The 23,709-nt window shown below is 45.0% G+C and overlaps 1 protein-coding gene across 2 annotated transcripts in view; it reads right to left on the reverse strand.

The window, feature by feature from the left end:
• Positions 1-23,389, reverse strand: part of LOC309553538 (prostaglandin-E(2) 9-reductase-like) — a 46,132-nt gene extending 22,743 nt beyond the window's left edge. For both annotated transcript variants that reach the window (XM_082254786.1, XM_082254785.1), the window contains exons 1-5: positions 23,296-23,389; positions 22,397-22,564; positions 11,396-11,512; positions 10,103-10,180; positions 5,402-5,524 (exon numbers count right to left, since the gene is read on the reverse strand). In XM_082254786.1, coding sequence (XP_082110912.1) covers positions 5,402-5,524; positions 10,103-10,180; positions 11,396-11,512; positions 22,397-22,564; positions 23,296-23,382 — 573 coding nt within the window. In that variant the 5' untranslated portion in view covers positions 23,383-23,389. The remainder of the gene's footprint in view (positions 1-5,401; positions 5,525-10,102; positions 10,181-11,395; positions 11,513-22,396; positions 22,565-23,295) is intronic.
• Between the last annotated feature and the right edge of the window lie 320 nt (positions 23,390-23,709).

Here is a 23,709-nt window from a genome sequence, read left to right on the forward strand (position 1 = left end):
CGTTGGGATTTGATGAGTGGCAGCAATGGTGGGATGGGTGGCAGCGGTGGTGGGGGAAGGGATGGGTGGCAGCGGTGATGGGATGAATGGCAGAGGTGGGGGGGAGGGGATGGGATGAGTGGTAGCGGTGGTGGGATGGGATGGGTAGCAGTGGGGGTGGAGGATAGGAGGCAGTAGTGGTGGGGGATGGGATGGGTGGCAGCAGTGGTGGGGGATGGGATGAGTGGCAGCGGAGGTGGGGGATGAGATGAGTGGCAGCAGAGGTGGGGGATAAGATGGGTGGCAGCGGTGGTGGGGGATGAGTGGCAGCGGTGCTGGGATGGATGAGTGGCAGCGGAGGTGGGGGATGAGATGGCTGGCAGTGGTGGTGGGATGGGAGGGGATGAGTGGCAAAGGTGGTGGGGGATGGGATGAGTGGCAGCGGTGGTGGGATGGGTGGCAGCAGTGGTGGGATGGGATGGGATGGGTGGCAGCGGTGATGGGGGATGGGATGAGTGGCAGAGGTGGTGGGGAATGGGATGAGTGGCAGTGGTGGTGGGGAATGGGATGAGTGGCAGCGGTGGTGGGATGGGGTGGGATGAGTGGCAGAAGGGATGGGATGAGTGGCAGCAGGGATGGGATGAGTAGCAGCGATGGTGGGATGATTGGCAGCAGGGATGGGATTAGTGGCAACAGGGATGGGATGGGATGAGTGACATCGGTGATGGGATGGGATGAGTGGCAGCAGGGATGGGATGGAATGAGTGGCAGCAGGGATGGGATAGGATGCGTGGCAGAGGGGATGGGATGAGTGGCAGCGGGGATGGGATGGGTGGCAGCAGGGATGGGATGGGATAAGTGGTAGAGGTGGTGGGATGGAATGAGCAGCAAGGATAGTGGGATGAGTGGCATCAATGATGGGATGGCGTGGGATGAGTGGCAGCCATGATGAGATGGGATGAGTGGCACCAGAGATGGGATGGGTGGCAGCAGGGATGGGATGGGATCAGTGGCAGCAGAGATGGGATGAGTGGCAGCAGGGATGGGATGGGATGAGTGGCAGCAGGGATGGGATGGGGTGAGATGAGCGGCAGCAGGGATGGGATGGGATGGGTGGCAGCGAAGATGGGATGGGATGAGTGGCAGCGAAGATGGGATGGGTGGCAGCAGGGATGGGATGGGATGAGTGGTAGCAGGGATTGGATGGGATGAGCAGCAGCAGGGATGGGATGAGCGGCAGCAGGCATGGGATGGGATGGGTGGCAGCAGGGATGGGATGAGCGACAGCAGGGATGGGATGGGTGGCAGCAGGCATGGGATGGGCGGCAGCAAGGATGGGATGGGATGAGTGGCAGCAGGGATAGGATGAGATGGGTGGAAGCAGGGATGGGATGAGTGGCAGCAGGGATGGGATGGGATGAGTGGCAGCAGGGATGGGATGGGATGGGATGAGATGAGTGGCAACAGGGATGGGATGGGATGAGGTGGGATTAGTGGCAGCAGGGATGGGATGGGATGAGTGGCAGCAGGGATGAGATGTGGTGGGATGAGCAGCAGCAGGGATGGGATGGGTGGCAGCAGGGATGGGATGGGATGAGTGGCAGCAGGGATGGGATGGGATGAATGGCAGCAGGGATGGGATAGGATGAGTGGCAGCAGGGATGGGATGAGCGGCAGCAGGGATGGGATGGGATGAGTGGAAGCAGGCATGGAGGGGGGGGATGAGCAGCAGCAGGGATGGGATGGGTGGCAGCAGGGATGGGATGGGATGAGTGGCAGCAGGGATGGGATGGAATCGGATGAATGGCAGCAGGGATGGGATAGGATGAGTGGCAGCAGGGATGGGATGGGATGGGTGGCAGCAGGGATGGGATGGGATAAGTGGTAGAGGTGGTGGGATGTAATGAGCAGCAAGGATGGTGGGATGAGTGGCATCAATGATGGGATGGCATGGGATGAGTGGCAGCCATGATGAGATGGGATGAGTGGCACCAGGGATGGGATGGGTTGCAGCAGGGATGGGATCAGTGGCAGCAGAGATGGGATGAGTGGCAGCAGGGATGGGATGGGATGAGTGGCAGCAGGGACTGGATGGGGTGAGATGAGCGGCAGCAGGGATGGGATGGGATGGGTGGCAGCGGGGATGGGATGGGATCAGTGGCAGCAGAGATGGGATGAGTGGCAGCAGGGATGGGATGGGATGAGTGGCAGCAGGGATGGGATGGGGTGAGATGAGCGGCAGCAGGGATGGGATGGGATGGGTGGCAGCGAAGATGGGATGGGATGAGTGGCAGCGAAGATGGGATGGGTGGCAGCAGGGATGGGATGGGATGAGTGGTAGCAGGGATTGGATGGGATGAGCAGCAGCAGGGATGGGATGAGCGGCAGCAGGCATGGGATGGGATGGGTGGCAGCAGGGATGGGATGAGCGACAGCAGGGATGGGATGGGTGGCAGCAGATGGGATGGGATGAGTGGCAGCGAAGATGGGATGGGTGGCAGCAGGGATGGGATGAGTGGTAGCAGGGATAGGATGGGATGAGCGGCAGCAGGGATGGGATGAGCGGCAGCAGGCATGGGATGGGATGGGTGGCAGCAGGGATGGGATGAGCGACAGCAGGGATGGGATGGGTGGCAGCAGGCATGGGATGGGCGGCAGCAAGGATGGGATGGGATGAGTGGCAGCAGGGATGGGATGAGTGGCAGCAGTGATGGGATGAGTGGCAGCAGGGATGGGATGGGATGAGTGGCAGCAGGGATGGGATGGGATGAGATGAGTGGCAACAGGGATGGGATGGGATGAGTGGCAGCAGGGATGGGATGGGTGGGATTAGTGGCAGCAGGGATGGGATGGGATGAGTGGCAGCAGGGATGAGATGTGGTGGGATGAGCAGGAGCAGGGATGGGATGGGTGGCAGCAGGGATGGGATGGGATGAGTGGCAGCAGGGAAGGGATGGAATGGGATGAATGGCAGCAGGGATGGGATAGGATGAGTGGCAGCAGGGATGGGATGGGATGAGCGGCAGCAGGGATGGGATGGGATGAGTGGAAGCAGGCATGGAGGGGGGGATAGGAATGAGATCAGTGGCAGTGCCATCCCCCACCACAGGTCTCATCCCTATCCCCCCCCCCATCACCTCTATGGCAGGGGGGATAGGGATGAGACATGTGGTGGAGGGCCTGGTGATTACTCACTATGTCAGCTGATGGATTCCTCATCCATCTCTTCCTGTGCCTCCAATACTGGCTCTGATAACATGGGACTCCATGCAGAGCTCCTCCCCCTTACCGCTATTAGTTGTCAGCTAGTCAGCTGACTTTGTCCTTCAGTTTCCTCCTCCGTACAGGCTACACGACTTCTCTTTGGAGAGAATGGACAGTGACAGTGCTCCGCCTCCCCAGCAGCGAGTAAGCAGGCGGCGAGCCCTATCCCACAGTGGCAGAACGGACAGCAGGCGGCTCCCCCCCCCCCACATTTGCAGAATGGGCGAGCGACTGCCTGCCCTCTAGTTTCAGCCCTGGCAGCGCCCCTGACTGGTGTGCACTCTAGGCTGGCGCCTACCTCGCCTATAGGTGGCGCCGGCCCTATGTGAAGGGTTTAATAAAGCTATGTAATATGAGGAAATACCTAAACTTTCCAATCAATCTGAATCCAACCAGACAGGCTATTGCACAACGTACTTGGTAGATCTAAATTAGATTGAACAATCAGATTATAATGTGTTTGCTGAGCTTTAGATGTGCAATCAGGGGGGCTCTGCTAGGAATAAACACTTTCAGGAGTGGTATTTCCCTAGCAAATTTAGAGGCAAATTGTAAGTAAATAACAATTGTTTAGGGGAAGGAAAACACTCCAAGTAAGGATTTCACATACTCCATTTTTCTATGGTTTTACCTGCAATTTTTGTTAAACTGGTGACAGGACAATAGCAGTCAGATGACTAGATTGCAGGCACGCCTTGCTGTTCTATGGCGTCCTGCCATTACTATTCAAGAAGGTTGTGTGTGTGTGTCTGTCAACACTACCACGCATTCTAAACCCATGTTTAGCATTGACAGTAAATAACAAGACGCAGGGCAGCCTAAAGAGGATGTAAACCTCCAAAAAAAAATTTAAAAATAAAAATGTGAAAGACAAAGGCATAATGAGCTAGTAGCATCACATACTAGCTCATTATGAAATACTTACCTTAGAACGCAGCCCCCCACAGCGGCGCCTGCTCAACGCTGAGATGGCCGACATGTTCCCCCGTCTTCCTTCCGGATTCGCGTCCTCCGGCCATCCGATTGGCCAGTGCCACGATGACTCTTGCGTGCGGGAGTCACCGTTCATGGCACAGGGCTCAGAAGGAATGGCCTGGGCTGCCGTTCCTTCAGAGCGAATGCGCCAGTGATGTCACAGGCTGGCTTAACTGCAAATATCTTGTAAACAGTGCAAGTTTAGGAGATATTTACAGTACCTATAGGTAAGCCTTATCATAGGCTGCTGCTTACCTATAGGTACAGGTTACAGAGGAAACTTTACTTCCTCTTTAAAGGAGGCTGGTCAAGATCACCAGACATTCAGTGCCCTGCACAAAATGTATAAAATAATGAATTATAAAGGTTAGCACATACTTTGGAACTGACTTAAAGCGTTTGTTACCCCAAAACTTCATATTCCTGTTATGGAATTCCTGTTATGAGCCTGCTGTAACATGTACTTGTATAAGAAAGTATCCTGTTCTCTTTATATTGCTTCTTTATGGGAAATCTCTGATGTTCCTACCAGTCCCTCTGCTTTCCTCTTATAAAGTAACCACACTAAGCAGGAGAACACACCGTGATCAGTTCTCTAGCTATGCTGAGAACTCAGTGTGCTCTCCTCTAATCAGCAGACTTGTCCTGACACACCCACACTGCACAGCCATTCACTGGCAAGCACAGTATGCTGCTGCTTCTCCTCCCCCAGCTCTTATGCAGCTGAGAACAGAGGGAATGTGATCACTAATGAAAAAAGGGAAAAGGGTATTTATAATGTATTTTTATATCTATACAAAAATGTTTCCATTTCTTTTCTATTTTAAACAGAATGGGTTGTTTTGCAAGGTGATGGTTTATAATTACTAAAGTTGTATTTTCGGTTTACATACTCTTAAAAGTAAGTCAATGGTTCCAGCTTTGCTGATTGGAGAGCTCTAGCTCTGACTCAGCAGGGGCATCTCAGACTTTTGCAGAAAGGCCACTTCAAAGAGAGCAAGGGTCCTTCTCTGCAACATGCTGGCAGGGGATAGGGCTTTTCTACTCAGGCTGTGGCTACTTTATAAAGAAAATGAACTGTATAACTTTGCATACCTTTTTGTTTTGATGCACTTTGAATATATTTAGCTAATTTAAAAGAAATATTCAGTTGGAATTTAAGACAGATAGATATCTATGATACCTGGTTACACACTGGCTTGTACTTGAGTCCTGCTTTGTTAAGAATCAGTTCAAGCTGTCTTCGGTTAAAATTGGAGACTCCGATAGACTTCACTAGACCTGCATCCACACATTTCTCCATAGCCTAGAAAATATAAAATGAAAGGAGTGGTGGCATAGCAGAAAGGAAGGACAGGAACAGAGCAGAGGAAAGGAAAAAGTTTAGGGGAGGGAAGGTAAGGAGAGAACTGGAGGGGAGAGCAGAGGAAAAGAAAAGTAAAGAAAGGAAAGGATCTAGGAAAGGAAAGGAGACAAGGGGAAATGACAGGACAGAAAAGGAGAGAAATGGGGTGGGTAGATGAATGGATAATGTAGGCAGGTTTCCTACAATGTACTGCACTAGTAAGGTTGTTGGCTCACCCAGGCTGGGGAAAGGTTACCTTTCAGTACCTCAGTAACTCAGGCTTTTTGTCTTGGGCTGGCCTTCTACTCTGTGTGATACATAAATAGGGGGTAGGTCCGGTTAAGTGGGCCTTTGGGGAGGCTGCAGGAGCTTGAGAATGGGGGGAACACACCAGTACATGGAACCTGGGAGCCCAAGAATAAGCACAAGATGCGAGTGTTCTGGTGGAAACTACCTGTCATTGAAGATCACCAGTTAGGGACTAGCACCTACAAAAGGTATGCCTGGGGAGTCACCACCAGTTTAGTGTCTTGACTACGTTATGCCTGTTGTCTGTTCTGCCAATAAAAGTTGCAGTAAAGTTTTCATACAGTTTTAGGCCTGGTCTGAAATCAGTGTCCTCCACCCCTCTCTGCCAATCCCTTCACTGGCATCCCATTGCCCAGTGAATAAAATTTAAAACAATAACGTACAAAGCCCTTTACAACTCTGCCCCGAGCTACATTACCAATTTTGTCTCCAAATATCACCCAAACCGTCCTCCCCGCTCCTCCCTAGACCTGGTCTCTAGCTCCCTTGTCGCCTCCTTCCATGCTTCTCTACAGGACTTCTCCAGAGCCTCTCTCATCCTCTGGAACTCACTACCTCAATCTGTCTGGTTATCTCTTACTCTGTCCACTTTTAGGCGATCCCTGAGTGACCCATCTCTTCAGAAAAGGCATATCCTGCCTTCAGCTAACAACTGAATCTTTTACTTCCCTTATCAATTCATCCCTCACAGTTACTACCTTTTGTTACCCAGCCCCTCCCTATTAGATTGTAAACTTGCAGGAGCAGGGCCCTCCTAATCCTCTTGCATTACAGTGTATTGTTGCTGTATTGTCTCCCTTTATATTGTAATGCGCTTTGCAAACTGTTGGAGCTTTAGAAATAGTTTACGTTAAAAATAATAATAAAGATGGCACAGGTGCATTTTTCTGTGTAACTCTTGCCAAAAAATTTTGTTTTACATTTTTTGAATAGCACAGGAAAGATTTCACCTCTTTCTGGCACTGTGACAACTGGATTTTGAAAATTTGTGATGATCAAATACCACCAAAAGAAAGCTCTATTATCCTTCCGGTCTTAAAGTGGTTAAACATTCCCATAGATACACTGCTAAACCTTGTGGACAGCCTTCCCAAAAGAGTTGAAACTGTTTTAGCTGCAAAGGGTGGCCAACTCAATATTGAGCCCTATGGATTAAGACTGGATGCCATTAAAGTTCATGTGCATGTAAAGCAGTGTTAATTTAGTCGAATAAAATGTTTTTGTTGACTAAATTAACACAATTTTAGTCGACTAAAATACGACTAAAACTAAAACAATTCAGATGACTAAAATACGACTAAAACTAAAATGGCATTTTAGTCATAAGACTAGATTCGACTAAAACTAAAATGGCATTTTAGTCATAAGACTAAAACTAAAACTAAATTAAAAATTTACATCATCAAAATTAACCCTACTCTGCTGGCGATTTCTAAATCGGCAACGCAATTCCATCCAGAGCCTGTAATAATAGCACATTAAAGTTTAAACATGTATTGCACAACCGCATAAGTATAAGTAAGGGGCATCTACTAAGCTGCTGAAAACTAAAAAAATTAAGAAAAAGGCTTTTCTTATATTTTTCGCTAATATTTAATGTTGGTAATATATTAAAAAAAAAAAAAAGGATAGTGTAACCACGCTAATGTGTATCAATAAATAAATAGCTGCAACTTCAAGTGTGACAACACCCCAAAAACAAATAACAAATACAAATCGCGCTAAGTGATGAAGCAAGATATAAATATGAATATAACCAAAGTCCACAAAAATAAGTTCATAAATCCTTAAGTGCAAAGTAAATAAATCAAGTGATTAGGTGCAGGAATCCACATCTGATGAATGTTCTGCTTACCAGAAATAGATGAATAAATGGCATAAATATTAATCTCCACCGCATATGATGAATAAATGAAGAATCAGGATGTCGCAGAGAAATCCAATATATACAATGTGATGATGGCGTCAAAATCACTCAGATGGAAGTGTTTCAATCATATTGGATGATGAACATGGAATGATAAAAAAGACGCCATAACATAAAACCCCAAAAAATTATGGGAAGCTAGTAAACTCCAAAATGGTGTGGGATAAGAAAATATATAATGAGACCTCCCCACCAAGTGAAAAATGAAAAAAAACGTAAAAAACAATAAATAAAAAATAAAAAATATGCATTCAGTCTAGGGAAAGGAACAACTTTTTCTTCCCAACAAAAGTTCATTGGTCCGTATGTGCCATATCTGTTAGGAGTGACTCCCTGTGACCGCTGGGTTCCTTTGATTCACCTATCAACTGGTTATTGATTTGGAGTTCATGCGATTTCCTTACTAGTATCTGGTAAGGGGTTAATTTATCGGGTGTGGCTAAAAGTGGGGGTGAGTGTCCCTTCTTTCTCTTTTCTCACCGGATGAGGTTTCTTACTTTTTGTCCTTCACCTTCCTTACCTGCTGGAGGCTGCTTTATGCACACTCCTTCCTATATCTGGTAAGGAGTATTTATTTAGATCTACACACAACACCGTGCTGATCATTTTTTATTTTTTCATTTTTCTTTATTATTTTTTACTTTTTTTCATTTTTCACTTGGTGGGGAGGTCTCATTACATATTTTCTTATCCCACACCATTTTGGAGTGTACTAGCTTCCCATAAATTTTTGGGGTTTTATGTTATGGCGTCTTATTTATCATTCCATGTTCATTATCCAATATGATTGAAACACTTCCATCTGAGTGATTTTGACGCCATCATCACATTGTATATATTGGATTTCTCTGCGACATCCTGATTCTTCATTTATTCATCATATGCAGTGGAGATTAATACTTATGCCATTTATTCATCTATTTCTGGTAAGCAGAACATTCATCAGATGTGGATTCCTGCACCTAATCACTTGATTGATTTACTTTGCACTTAAAGCGGAGTTCCAGCCATTTGACTCACCTGTCCAACGGTCCAGCGATGCGGCCGCCCGAAGCCTCGATCCTCTCTCTCGGCGCCGGCATCACTGCTGTGGGCACCCGGCTGTGACAGTTTGCGGCTTCACAGCCGGGTACCCACTGCGCATGCGCGAGTCGCGCTGCGCGCCGTGATTGGCCGGCAATCTTCTGGGACCTCTGACATGTCCCAGAAGATTGCAGGGAGGGAGGGGGAGAGGAGAACTTCCGCTCAGGGCGCCGCGGCGCTCCGAGCGGAAGTGGGAGCGGGTACCTGTCAAAACTAGGTACCCGCTCCCCCCCCAAAAAAATGACATGCCAAATGTGGCATGTCAGGGGGGTAGGACCACCTAAAGCGGAAGTTCCACTTTTGGGTGGAACTCCGCTTTAAGGATTTATGAACTTATTTTTGTGGACTTTAATTTCATTATTGGTTATATTCACATTTATATCTTGCTTTATCACTTAGTGCGACTTGTATTTGTTATTTGGTAATATATTCAGGTAAAATGTGCAATGACATTACAGCCAATGGAGTTTACAGTTTTTTTTTTTATTTTAAAGTTGCACTTCGGTTTGTCAAAAAGCAATATTTCTGTTTGTTTATGAAACGTATGGTTTCATAAGTTGGCTATATGGTTATGTATCACAATGGCTAAATCTGTGTCTGTAGTACATGTCCAAACCTTTTAATAACAAATTATTTGATTTTTATTCCAGGACTCAGTATACAATTCGTTTGGAAATGCTAGAGAAATGTTTAAATAATGCATTACAATTTACCTAAACCTATTTGATTTGTAGTTGACTAAAATGTATGAGATTTTAGTCGACTAAAATGTACTGGAGATTTTAGTCGACTAAAATATGACTAAAACTAAAACAATTCAGATGACTAAAATACGACTAAAACTAAAATCGCATTTCAGTCAAAAGACTAAAATAAGACTACAACTAAAATGGCATTTTAGTCAAAAGACTATAACTAAAACGAAATCGAAATTTGCTGCCAAAATTAACACTGGTGTAAAGGCAGGTGTCCCAATACTTTTGACAATATAGTGTATGTAACTCGGCTAGTGGACTGCCTGTAAAACAAAATACAAAAAAAGGGTAGAGGAAGAGAGGAATATAGAGAAGAAGAGAGGGAAGAAGAGCGGGCAGATCGGAACGGGAGAAGAAAATGAGGGGAGGAAAAGAAAGAAAGGAGAAGTGGAAAAGAAGGGAAGCATTCTAGGCATTGTGTCTATCACAGTATTACATACATATACATTGTCATCTAAAATGTACCTCCCATGTATCTCGTAAATCAGTATTGTGGAAAATGATTTGTCCATTTTCATCTACAGGAAAAGGATCATCACCTGGCTACAAAGGACATACTGAGCAGAAAACACAGACAAATACAGTAAATGAAGAACTACTTTAGGCAGAAAGACAAAAACCCAGAGCACCAATGGCATTAGAGCCAGAGCTGAATATATTTAATCATTTTCCTTTTCCTAGAAAAATGCAAACAGATGTAGTTGTATAAAAATTATATTTTTATTACCATTGAAACCTAAAATCACATTAAACATTTAGAGATTAAGCGTTGGTTCACACTACGGCGATCCGACTTAGGGGGCGACCTGTGAAGTCGCGTGCCCTGCGACTTCGGCACGACTTGCGCGGACTTCATAAAATTAATGTCTATGCAAGTCGCTCCAGGTTGCCCCGAAGTAGTACAGGACCCTTTTTCTAAGTCGGAGCGACTTGTGTCGCTCCTATTAGAACCGGTCCTGTACTACACAATGGGAGCGTGACGGACCGCGACTTGTCAGGCTGACAAGTCGCGGTCCAAGTCGGATCAGTGTGAATGCGGTCTTACAGTAACTTTGACAGCTTGAGGTAATTGTTACATTTATCAAAACATACCTTTTATATGAAAATAGTGATAATCTTTGAAAACAATTGCAGATAGAACAAAATTCTATGCAAAAACAGTTTTGAACATGCTTTTTTCAAACATTGCAAACATAAACCATGCATTCTTTAACATGTTAGTTAGGCCTCTTGCACACGATACTCCTGTTTGAGCATCTCCTTTTTCAGCCATAATTTTTGTCTTATTGAAAAGCGCGCATTTGCGAGTATTTTTGCGCATTTTCGCGCATATGCGTTCGCGCAAATTTGCGTAAATTCATGCCTCTGAAAATGCAAATTTTTTTTTCAGATCAACAGTATTATATCGTGTGCGTTCATTTGATCGCATTTGCGCGTATTTGTGCATATTTGCGTGCAAATGCGTGCATTAGGCTTAAATTACTGTCCAAAAATGCAGATTTTTCTATTTTGTTCTTACTGAAGAATACGCGGCGCTCATTTATGCGCCTGTGTGCATAGGCACATTAGAATGAATGGGCTCTATTTTAGCTCATAAAAAAAAAAAAAAGCTGTACTGAGCATTTTTAAGCTGCAGTGTGCAAGGGGCCTTAATCTTTTTTTTTTTTTCATGAAATTAGCTCACATTGGATGTTAAATGCATTTAGTGTATCCAATCGGTGAATGGTACCCTAACACATGAAGTTTATGAGCACTTACCTTCATCTCCAGAGGCATGTGGATAATAAACAGGTCCATGTAATCTAGTTGCAGTTGCTTTAGTGACCTCTCTAGAGCAGGCTGGACAAGTTCTGGGGTATGAAATGTACTCCAGAGCTGTTAGGATAGAAATCATAATTGTCTTTAAGATGTGTACAAAATAGCATGATTAAATTGGTACTTCAGACAAAACCTTTTTCCTATGATTTTTTTCTTTGGGGTAGAGTTAGGAAGGGCTAGAACTTAAAATTTTATAATGGACCCCCTTTTTAGAGTGCGTTCCCACTGATTCGTAGGCGGGAGGACATTTTGAGAATGTATCTTGAATTCAGCATCTTTATTAACCTACTGTGCCCGTCCACCCCTTGCAAAGCTTTGTAGGTAAGTTACAGAGCAGGGAGACTTTTTAAAGATGCAGACCCAGTGCTTAATAATGTGAAATGAGGCCACATGACCAATCATGTGCATGTGGGAGCACCATTGCTCTTGGCATGCTGTGGGGCACTGCTGATCATTAAATAATGAGTCCAAAGTACTGAGACTTTTTTTATCAAATTATCAAATTCCTCTGACCCCAGGCTGTCATTTTCTTTCACCAGCCTGTGACTGGATGGTGAAAGAAAGGCAGCACACTGATAAAATCATCCCTCAATACGTCTGTGAAAACGCCCACTGGGAGGGGTGAAACGCGTCAACGCAATTTTCGGCTGATGGCATTACCAACAAAGTCACTTCCAGGTACCGGGTGGAACGCAAACAGGGAAGTGTGAACCCCAAGCTGCCACACGTGTTCTGGATGCCTCTGCATTTCAGTTATACTACTAGCGATCTTGCAGCTACAAATTTGTAAGTGTTGTTCTGCATTTATAATAAAATTTCAAAATGGTATCACGCTATGGAGATCTCTTTCTTCCATTGCCTTTGAATACATGTCCACTGGGAATACCCATATTCATCCTAAAAATCCATCTACCGCCGGGGTACCAACCAGGATGCAAAGCATTCACCAGGATACTAAGTGCCTAACCTTACCGGTCCCAAACTTGAGTGACCCACATGCAATACTGCTAAGGGGTCCACATAGTCTGGTAAGTGCATTATACATTGGGAGTGCACCTTCAACTATTGCACGTTATTCCACGGATTGGCATTATTTTGTATTAAGAAGACAGCACAGAGCGTGCTGCACATTTCCTCACTGGACACTTGCTGACCTGGACTTTTTTTGGATTGGGGCATTTTATTACTTATTTGTTGTATTTGGAAATCATTTTTATTAGCACGTGTTGCACTATAGCAGTTCACTGATTATATGTTCAATAGTGTTGAGCGAACACGGACTGTATTATTCGTGTTCGTACCGAATAATTGGATTTTTTTTACCCGAACACGGACACGGACACTTTACTGTATGTTCGGGTAAAAATCCGTGTTCGGTCGTTTTATTTCCGGGTTTTGCATGCTTTGGCGCTCTTTTCATGGCGGGCTTTCAACAGCCAATCAACAATCGTTTAACTGGTGTGCCTTAAGCCATCCCAGCCATGCCTGCAAATGTCTTAGTAGCTGTGATTGGCCGTCTGAAGCATGTGACCAAGTCTTTATAAGTTCGAGGCAGCCGCCGCAGCAGCGTCATTCTGCTGCTTAGCTAAGGGACAGAGCACACATCAATGTGCTGGCTGCTGATTAGGGAAAGATAGGCAGGAAAAAACCATTTGTGTCCGGATAGAATTGAGGGACAGGTCGGAGTGTTTAGGCAGGGCGAGTTGTAGGCATTTTAGGGATAGAGTCTGCTGAATTATAGGGTCAGTGTCTTCTACAAACTACAATCGATATTGCTGTGTGGGGGGTGGGGTGAATCTGCACTCAATCCTGATCTACGATCTCTTCTCAATCCTGTTAGGGACAGAGTCTGCTGAATTTTAGGGAAACTGTGTTCTACAAACTACAATCGATATTGCTGTGTGGTGTGGGATTGGAGATAGGCAGGTGTCAGTGATCCACATCCATTTTTCTGTGTGTGAGCTGCAGTGAACACAATCTTTTTGGGCTGCAGTGAACACAATCTTTTTGGGCTGCAGTGAACACAATCTTTTTGGGGTGCAGTGAACAAAATCTTTTTGGGGTGCAGTGAACACAATCCTTTTTGGTGTGCAGTGAACACAATCTTTGTGGGGTGCAGTGAACAAAATCCTTTGTGGGGTGCAGTGAACACAATCTTTTTGGGGTGCAGTGAACAAAATCCTTTTTGGGGTGCAGTGAACAACATCCTTTTTGGGGTGCAGTGAACACAATCTTTTTGGGGTGCAGTGAACAAAATCCTTTGTGGGGTGCAGTGAACACAATCTTTTTGGGGTGCAGTGAACACAATCTTTTTGGGGTGGAGTGAACAACATCCTTTTTGGGGTGCAGTGAACAAAATCCTTTTTGGGGTGCAGTGAACAAAATCATTTTTGGGGTGCAGTGAACACAATCTTTTTGGGGTGCAGTGAACACAATCTTTGTGGGGTGCAGTGAACACAATCTTTTTGGGGTGGAGTGAACAACATCCTTTTTGGGGTGCAGTGAACAACATCCTTTTTGGGGTGCAGTGAACACAATCTTTTTGGGGTGCAGTGAACACAATCTTTGTGGGGTACAGTGAACAGAATCTTTGTGGGGTGCAGTGAACACAATCTTTGGGGGGTACAGTGAACACAATCTTTTTGGGGTGCAGTGAACACAATCTTTGTGGGGTGCAGTGAACACAATCTTTTTGGGGTGGAGTGAACAAAATCATTTTTGGGGTGCAGTGAACAACATCCTTTTTGGGGTGCAGTGATCAAAATCCTTTTTGGGGTGCAGTGAACACAATCTTTTTGGGGTGCAGTGAACAAAATCCTTTGTGGGGTGCAGTGAACAGAATCTTTGTGGGGTGCAGTGAACACAATCTTTGGGGGGGTACAGTGAACACAATCTTTTTGGGGTGCAGTGAACACAATCTTTGTGGGGTACAGTGAACAGAATCTTTGTGGGGTGCAGTGAACACAATCTTTGGGGGGTACAGTGAACACAATCTTTTTGGGGTGCAGTGAACACAATCTTTGGGGGGTACAGTGAACACAATCTTTTTGGGGTGCAGTGAACACAATCTTTGTGGGGTGCAGTGAACACAATCTTTGGGGGGGTACAGTGAACACAATCTTTTTGGGGTGCAGTGAACAACATCCTTTTAGGGTGCAGTGAACACAATCTTTGTGGGGTGCAGTGAACAACATCCTTTTAGGGTGCAGTGAACACAATCTTTGTGGGGTACAGTGAACAGAATCTTTGTGGGGTGCAGTGAACACAATCTTTGGGGGGTACAGTGAACACAATCTTTGTGAGGTGCAGTGAACACAATCTTTGTGGGGTGCAGTGAACACAATCATTGTGGGGTGCAGTGAACTCAATCTTTGTGGGGTACAGTGAACACAATCTCATACTTCTGAAGATTTGAGGGTGCTGCCTGTTCCATACTCCCCCTACTCCTCATCTAGCCTTTTAGGGGTACAAACAATAGTAATTGGGGCCTAGTGTGGTTGTGTACGTGTGATATACATACACTTTTTTTGGATCATATTTTCTATTCCGCTATTTAATCAAAAACCTTTGGGGATCAGTTAAATTGGGGGATAGTCTGTGTTGGTACGTGTGAGAGAGATCCACCTTTCCAAGTTGTTGGGGTTCATCTCATACTTCTGAAGGTTTGAGGGTGCTGCCTGTTCCATACTCCCCCTACTCCTAGCCTTTTAGGGGTACAAACAATAGTAATTGGGGCCTAGTGTGGTTGTGTACGTGTGATATACATACACTTTTTTTGGATCATATTTTCTATTCCGCTATTTAATCAAAAACCTTTGGGGATCAGTTAAATTGGGGGATAGTCTGTGTTGGTACGTGTGAGAGAGATCCACCTTTCCAAGTTGTTGGGGTTCATCTCATACTTCTGAAGGTTTGAGGGTGCTGCCTGTTCCATACCCCCCCTACTCCTCATCTAGCCTTTTAGGGGTACAAACAATAGTAATTGGGGCCTAGTGTGGTTGTGTACGTGTGATATACATACACTTTTTTTGGATCATATTTTCTATTCCGCTATTTAATCAAAAACCTTTGGGGATCAGTTAAATTGGGGGATAGTCTGTGTTGGTACGTGTGAGAGAGATCCACCTTTCCAAGTTGTTGGGGTTCATCTCATACTTCTGAAGGTTTGAGGGTGCTGCCTGTTCCATACTCCCCCTACTCCTAGCCTTTTAGGGGTACAAACAATAGTAATTGGGGCCTAGTGTGGTTGTGTACGTGTGATATACATACACTTTTTTTGGATCATATTTTCTATTCCGCTATTTAATCAAAAACCTTTGGGGATCAGTTAAATTGGGGGATAGTCTGTGTTGGTACGTGTGAGAGAGATCCACCTTTCCAAGTTGTTGGGGTTCATCTCATACTTCTGAAGGTTTGAGGGTGCTGCCTGTTCCATACTCCCCCTACTCCTCATCTAGCCTTTTAGGGGTACAAACAATAGTAATTGGGGCCCAGTGTGGTTGTGTACGTGTGATATACATACACTTTTTTTGGATCATATTTTCTATTCCGCTATTTAATCAAAAACCTTTGGGGATCAGTTAAATTGGGGGATAGTCTGTGTTGGTACGTGTGAGAGAGATCCACCTTTCCAAGTTGTTGGGGTTCATCTCATACTTCTGAAGGTTTGAGGGTGCTGCCTGTTCCATACCCCCCCTACTCCTCATCTAGCCTTTTAGGGGTACAAACAATAGTAATTGGGGCCTAGTGTGGTTGTGTACGTGTGATATACATACACTTTTTTTGGATCATATTTTCTATTCCGCTATTTAATCAAAAACCTTTGGGGATCAGTTAAATTGGGGGATAGTCTGTGTTGGTACGTGTGAGAGAGATCCACCTTTCCAAGTTGTTGGGGTTCATCTCATACTTCTGAAGGTTTGAGGGTGCTGCCTGTTCCATACTCCCCCTACTCCTCATCTAGCCTTTTAGGGGTACAAACAATAGTAATTGGGGCCTAGTGTGGTTGTGTACGTGTGATATACATACACTTTTTTTGGATCATATTTTCTATTCCGCTATTTAATCAAAAACCTTTGGGGATCAGTTAAATTGGGGGATAGTCTGTGTTGGTACGTGTGAGAGAGATCCACCTTTCCAAGTTGTTGGGGTTCATCTCATACTTCTGAAGGTTTGAGGGTGCTGCCTGTTCCATACTCCCCCTACTCCTAGCCTTTTAGGGGTACAAACAATAGTAATTGGGGCCTAGTGTGGTTGTGTACGTGTGATATACATACACTTTTTTTGGATCATATTTTCTATTCCGCTATTTAATCAAAAACCTTTGGGGATCAGTTAAATTGGGGGATAGTCTGTGTTGGTACGTGTGAGAGAGATCCACCTTTCCAAGTTGTTGGGGTTCATCTCATACTTCTGAAGGTTTGAGGGTGCTGCCTGTTCCATACCCCCCCTACTCCTCATCTAGCCTTTTAGGGGTACAAACAATAGTAATTGGGGCCTAGTGTGGTTGTGTACGTGTGATATACATACACTTTTTTTGGATCATATTTTCTATTCCGCTATTTAATCAAAAACCTTTGGGGATCAGTTAAATTGGGGGATAGTCTGTGTTGGTACGTGTGAGAGAGATCCACCTTTCCAAGTTGTTGGGGTTCATCTCATACTTCTGAAGGTTTGAGGGTGCTGCCTGTTCCATACTCCCCCTACTCCTAGCCTTTTAGGGGTACAAACAATAGTAATTGGGGCCTAGTGTGGTTGTGTACGTGTGATATACATACACTTTTTTTGGATCATATTTTCTATTCCGCTATTTAATCAAAAACCTTTGGGGATCAGTTAAATTGGGGGATAGTCTGTGTTGGTACGTGTGAGAGAGATCCACCTTTCCAAGTTGTTGGGGTTCATCTCATACTTCTGAAGGTTTGAGGGTGCTGCCTGTTCCATACTCCCCCTACTCCTCATCTAGCCTTTTAGGGGTACAAACAATAGTAATTGGGGCCTAGTGTGGTTGTGTACGTGTGATATACATACACTTTTTTTGGATCATATTTTCTATTCCGCTATTTAATCAAAAACCTTTGGGGATCAGTTAAATTGGGGGATAGTCTGTGTTGGTACGTGTGAGAGAGATCCACCTTTCCAAGTTGTTGGGGTTCATCTCATACTTCTGAAGGTTTGAGGGTGCTGCCTGTTCCATACCCCCCCTACTCCTCATCTAGCCTTTTAGGGGTACAAACAATAGTAATTGGGGCCTAGTGTGGTTGTGTACGTGTGATATACATACACTTTTTTTGGATCATATTTTCTATTCCGCTATTTAATCAAAAACCTTTGGGGATCAGTTAAATTGGGGGATAGTCTGTGTTGGTACGTGTGAGAGAGATCCACCTTTCCAAGTTGTTGGGGTTCATCTCATACTTCTGAAGGTTTGAGGGTGCTGCCTGTTCCATACTCCCCCTACTCCTCATCTAGCCTTTTAGGGGTACAAACAATAGTAATTGGGGCCCAGTGTGGTTGTGTACGTGTGATATACATACACTTTTTTTGGATCATATTTTCTATTCCGCTATTTAATCAAAAACCTTTGGGGATCAGTTAAATTGGGGGATAGTCTGTGTTGGTACGTGTGAGAGAGATCCACCTTTCCAAGTTGTTGGGGTTCATCTCATACTTCTGAAGGTTTGAGGGTGCTGCCTGTTCCATACCCCCCCTACTCCTCATCTAGCCTTTTAGGGGTACAAACAATAGTAATTGGGGCCTAGTGTGGTTGTGTACGTGTGATATACATACACTTTTTTTGGATCATATTTTCTATTCCGCTATTTAATCAAAAACCTTTGGGGATCAGTTAAATTGGGGGATAGTCTGTGTTGGTACGTGTGAGAGAGATCCACCTTTCCAAGTTGTTGGGGTTCATCTCATACTTCTGAAGGTTTGAGGGTGCTGCCTGTTCCATACCCCCCCTACTCCTCATCTAGCCTTTTAGGGGTACAAACAATAGTAATTGGGGCCTAGTGTGGTTGTGTACGTGTGATATACATACACTTTTTTTGGATCATATTTTCTATTCCGCTATTTAATCAAAAACCTTTGGGGATCAGTTAAATTGGGGGATAGTCTGTGTTGGTACGTGTGAGAGAGATCCACCTTTCCAAGTTTTTGGGGTTCATCTCATACTTCTGAAGATTTGAGGGTGCTGCATGTTCCATACTCCTCTTCCTCATCCTCCCTTTAGGGTAGGAAAAAATTTAATCGGGCCTAGTCTGTGTTTGTACGTGTGAGATACACAGTTTTTTATCCTATTCCGCTATTCAATACACACCCTTTTGGTGTAAAAAACATTAAATTGCGGCATAGTTTGCATATTTGACATTTGCATATATTGTGCCTTGTTGCGCTGTTTTGGGTACTCCACCAACATGGCCAGTGGCAATGACGCCATTCTCAGCTTAACTATCCCACTTCTATGCCTCCTTGAAAAAACAATTTGGGCGATGATGGAAGAGGATGTGGCACAGGATGAGGAGGAGGAGGAGGAGGATGAAGAGGTAACATTTCAAAGGCTTTCAGGGCAGTCATTCGCAAGGGGCTCCGAGGGTGGGTTCCTGCACACACAAACGCCAGGGACACAATTGTCCAGCAGGGGCACAGTTCTGGAGGATGAGGAGGATGAGGAGGAGGAGGAGCTGGAGGAGGAGATGGAACCATGTTCACAGCAGGGTGGCACCCAGGCCAGCTCATGGCCATCACTGGTGCGTGGCTGGGGGGATACAGAGGACACGGACGATACACCTCCCACAGAGGACAGCCTTTCGTCGCCTCTGGGCAGCCTGGCACACATGAGCGATTACATGCTGCAGTGTCTCCACAACGACCGCCGAGTTGCCCACATTCTAACTTGTGCTGATTACTGGGTGGCCACGCTGCTGGATCCCCGTTACAAGGACAACGTACCGTCCTTAATTCACTCACTGGAGCGCGATCGCAAGATGCGCGAGTACAAGCGCACGCTGGTAGACGCCATGCTGCTGGCATTCCCATCTGACAGCGGGGCCACAGTGGAAGCACAAGGCAGAGGAGGAGGAGGAGGAGGTCGCCAACGCAACCAGGGCACCGCCAGCACCTCAGAAGGCAGGGTTAGCATGGCCGAAATGTGGAAAAGCTTTGTCAGCACGCCACAACAAACAGCAGCACCAGCAGCTCAGATGGAACGTCTTAGCAGGAGGCAGCATTTTACCAACATGGTGGAGCAGTATGTGTGCACACGCCTACATGTAGTGAATGACGGGTCTGCCCCCTTCAACTTCTGGGTCTCCAAATTGGGCACATGGCCTGAGCTTGCCCTTTACGCCTTGGAGGTGCTGGCGTGCCCTGCAGCCAGTGTATTATCTGAACGGGTATTTAGCACGGCTGGGGGCGTTATAACAGACAAGCGCAGCCGCCTGTCCAGAGACAATGTGGACAAGCTCACGTTCATTAAAATGAACCAGGCATGGATCCCACGGGACTTTTCCGTACCTTATGCAGAATAGCAATGGATACCGACCTTACCCACCCATTGTTCCATTTTTGCTCTTTCTCACTCTTTTGGGGTGTACCCTCATTTAAAATTTTTGAAAAGAAGCAGTGTTGGCTACCTCGTCCTCCTCCTCAGGGCCAGATTAATGTAGGGGCTATTGGAGCTGCAGCTCCAGGCCCCTACCTTTTATATAGGCCCCGGGTTGGCCATATTCACTGTTACCGCTCTTCTGTCACTTGTAAACACAGAAGTCTGGCTTCTATGCTCGCTTCCCCAGGCAGCACCCTCAGAACCTCCCCACACAGCGTGAAGGCCGGACAAGGAGGGACAGTTGGCGATGCATGGATGTGTTTATGGGCTTCAGAGACAGCATCCCATGTTGAATTAGGCATGCATGGCTGCACCCTTCCTCCTCTGGGTGCATGGCAAGGCACGGCCCTTAAGGCCCTTCAAAATCCTCAGCACCAAGCCCATGATGCTGTTAATCCGGCCCTGGTCCTCCTCCACCGCCGCTTCCACCTACACCGCCCATAGGTGTGCGCAGCCTATTGCATTAAGGTGTGCACCCCAAAGTTGAAATACACATGCATGTGTTTGCCAGCAGGGAGAGTAATGTATCGGGGCCATGTACCTGTAGGCAAGGAGAAATAGAGCAGAGCAGGTCCCAGGGAGATCTTTCCCATCTCCTCACTGGCAATGCTATGTGCCCTAGGTGATTAGGGTGTGCCCAGGCACACCCAGCACACCCTGTGCGCACGCCTATGTCACCGCCACATCCACCACCACCTCAACCTCCCTCCTACTCCATATGGGCCTCGTCCTTCAGAGATGAAGAAGAACATTGTTTTATTTTTCTGTTTTTTTTTGTTGTTTTAAGTTATTTCCCTATCCACATTTGTTTGCAGAGCACTTGCCATGCTCTTAATTACGTTTTGCTGCCATTTGCAGCACTCTAGCCCTTTCCTTTGGTGTTTTAGAGCCATTTTAGTGCCTTAAAGTTCGGGTCCCCATTGACTTCAATGGGGTTCGGTGTCCGGGAAAAGTTCGGTAAAAGTCCGGGGACACGGACCCGGACTTTTTTTTAAAGTTCGGCCGAACCCGTCGAACACGGACATCTAGGTGTCCGCTCAACCCTAATGTTCAACATATAGCATTTTTTGGTGCAAGTTTTTTTTTTGATTTTTGACATTTCGTTGACACTAATTTGAATACGTTTTTTGCATTCACATTTATGTAGAGTTATAAGAATCTGTATTACCTTTTTTGCGCTGTGTTTTAAGCTGTTTTGTTAGTGATCACATGGTGAGGAGCAGCTGCAATTAAGGGTTTTTTAGGCTCCGTAGCGCAGGGAAAAGCAGCTTAGGACAGTAGAAATACCCCCCAAATGACCAGAGGTATTTAGTAAGAGGCATGGTGGGATTTTGTAATTTTTGTGTCACATTTTTTTGGAAAATAAGGAATTGAATAAAAAAAAAAAAAAAGATTTTTCACATTTTTTTTTACATTTTCTTTACTATTGTTTTGTATATCCTGTCATCAGAGTAGTTCAGTGTCACCATAGTGACACTGTACTTTTCTGGGAGAGTTATCAGGGATTTCTTTATCCACTGTTATTTCCTATGCAGTGATGATCACTGTGTGTATAAGCAATAGTTTTAACAGTCGTGAATTGGTTAACACTCATGAAAACTTGCTTAAGGTTTTGATCTCTGATTGGCTACGGCTAATTACATGGTACAGGTAGCCAGGTTTCATGTTATTGTTGTGGGCCAATCACAGATCACAACTGTAGACAAGCTATTCATGAATGGAAATCAATTTATGACAGTTTGTTTACATTGCTATCATGGGATGACTATGACCAATCATACCAATCACATGATACCTGGTAACCGTTTATCAGTAATTGTAATCAGCGGTGTCCACTGGACAAAATAGTCATAGGACCGGCACGCAGGGAGCCCTAAACCCAGAACAGGCTGGATGACCTACAGGTAAATGTACTGCAGGTGGTCTGGAAGCCCTTAAATCATTATAAAAATCACTGCTACCCACCAAAGACTATTTTCAAACTTTTTTTTGCTGTGGTACATATCCCGCAGGGCACTGCCCAACCAGTATAACCTTTGTTTGACAATCCATTTCCCAGAAACAGACCAATACTGATTTTAACATTCCCCTTACATTGACTGCAAGGGGGTTTGGCATTGGCATTCAAACTTTAGTATAGTTTGCCAAACCTGTCTCAGACCAAAGCCAGGCACATTCAACTCATCCCTACTGTTGATCATTCTCAGAGAAAGAGAATACACAATCATCCCATCACACAATGGCATTAACACTGTTCCCATTGCATCACAGTAATACTCAAGCATGAACAGCACTCACCACATAAACATATCCTATGTATGTTTTCTGCTCACCTTCCCAGTATAGAACACGTCTTCTCTCCTTATGGTCCCATCTGCAATCTTTTCCCAGATTGCCTGACCAACTAACACTTCATTTCCATAAATATAGGCGCCATCGATATGGCGATACCCAAACTCAATGGCAACCTTGGTGGCTTCCTTTGCCTGGTTCTTAGGAAACTGAACAAAAAGGCATAACATTTTTCTATTGTGAGCAATAAGCAATAAGTTGCCATCTTATCTCAATAAAAAAAAATTATAATTTAAAGGGTAACTCTGCTATGCACAATTTATATCTAAATTGACCTGTATTGATGACATTCGTTTAACATTCATTTGAGATATTTCTGAGATCATTCAGTATTCCTTGACAGGTGCATTTTACCTGAAGTAGAACTCATTCTAAATTGCATTTGACCACCTTCAAGTAGGTTTTACACTTTCATACACTCATATGGGAATTCAATACCTGTCTGACATGAACAAAAGCCCATCTATACTGGCCCTAAGCAGTGTGATTTCAGAAAAACCAAGTTCCTTCCAACTCTAGCAGTGTAAAACAACAGTTTGTGGAGCCCCCATGTCTCTAGTCATATATGTGTAACAGACCAATAGGACTCAGAATTGGCATCATTAACCTTGTTATTTTGCTTCTGGAAAGTTGGATCTTGATGAGGTGCCAGTTAAAAATATAAACCCCAACTGAATGACATATAGCTTGATAAAACAATGGTTTATTTTTAATAAAATATCTGTTTCACCTTTTTTCATCTTTTTTTGTATCTGAGAGCTTTTGATCTTTCTAAAGCTGTGAATTCACCTTCTTGCAGAACCCTTATTATGACTGCTGATCAAGAATTGTCTCCAAGTTATTCTGATCAAATAAAGCAAAGTAATCATAATTTACTTACCTTTTGTGGGGCATAGGTGCCAAATCCAATCACTGGCATGTTATGTCCATTGTTAAGGATTACGACAGATTCTGAGCAAAGGTCCATGTCTTCTCTGTTTGACTGTCTGGCTGTCTCTGTCTGTCTGTCTATCTCTGTCTGTCTCTGTCTGACTGTTCAGAAGAGTAGCAGGTGGAGTGGTGTCTCTCTTATATCTGAATAGGAAATATCCCTCCCTCCTCATTGAAAACCTGAGTTCTAATATTATACCATGCCGATTCAGACAATCAAAAGACAAAAAAATAATCAGAAAAAAATTACTTTCTTTTCAATGCCATCTGTGTTATATTTTGATCTCATGAACCTTGAAGAAAACTTTTTCTCAAAAAAGATAAGAAAAACATTGAACGATACAATATAAGAAAGGAAAGTATC

The sequence above is a fragment of the Pelophylax lessonae genome, assembly GCF_965119305.1.
Source record: "Pelophylax lessonae genome assembly, chromosome: 4".
Taxonomy (NCBI): Eukaryota; Metazoa; Chordata; class Amphibia; order Anura; family Ranidae; genus Pelophylax; species Pelophylax lessonae.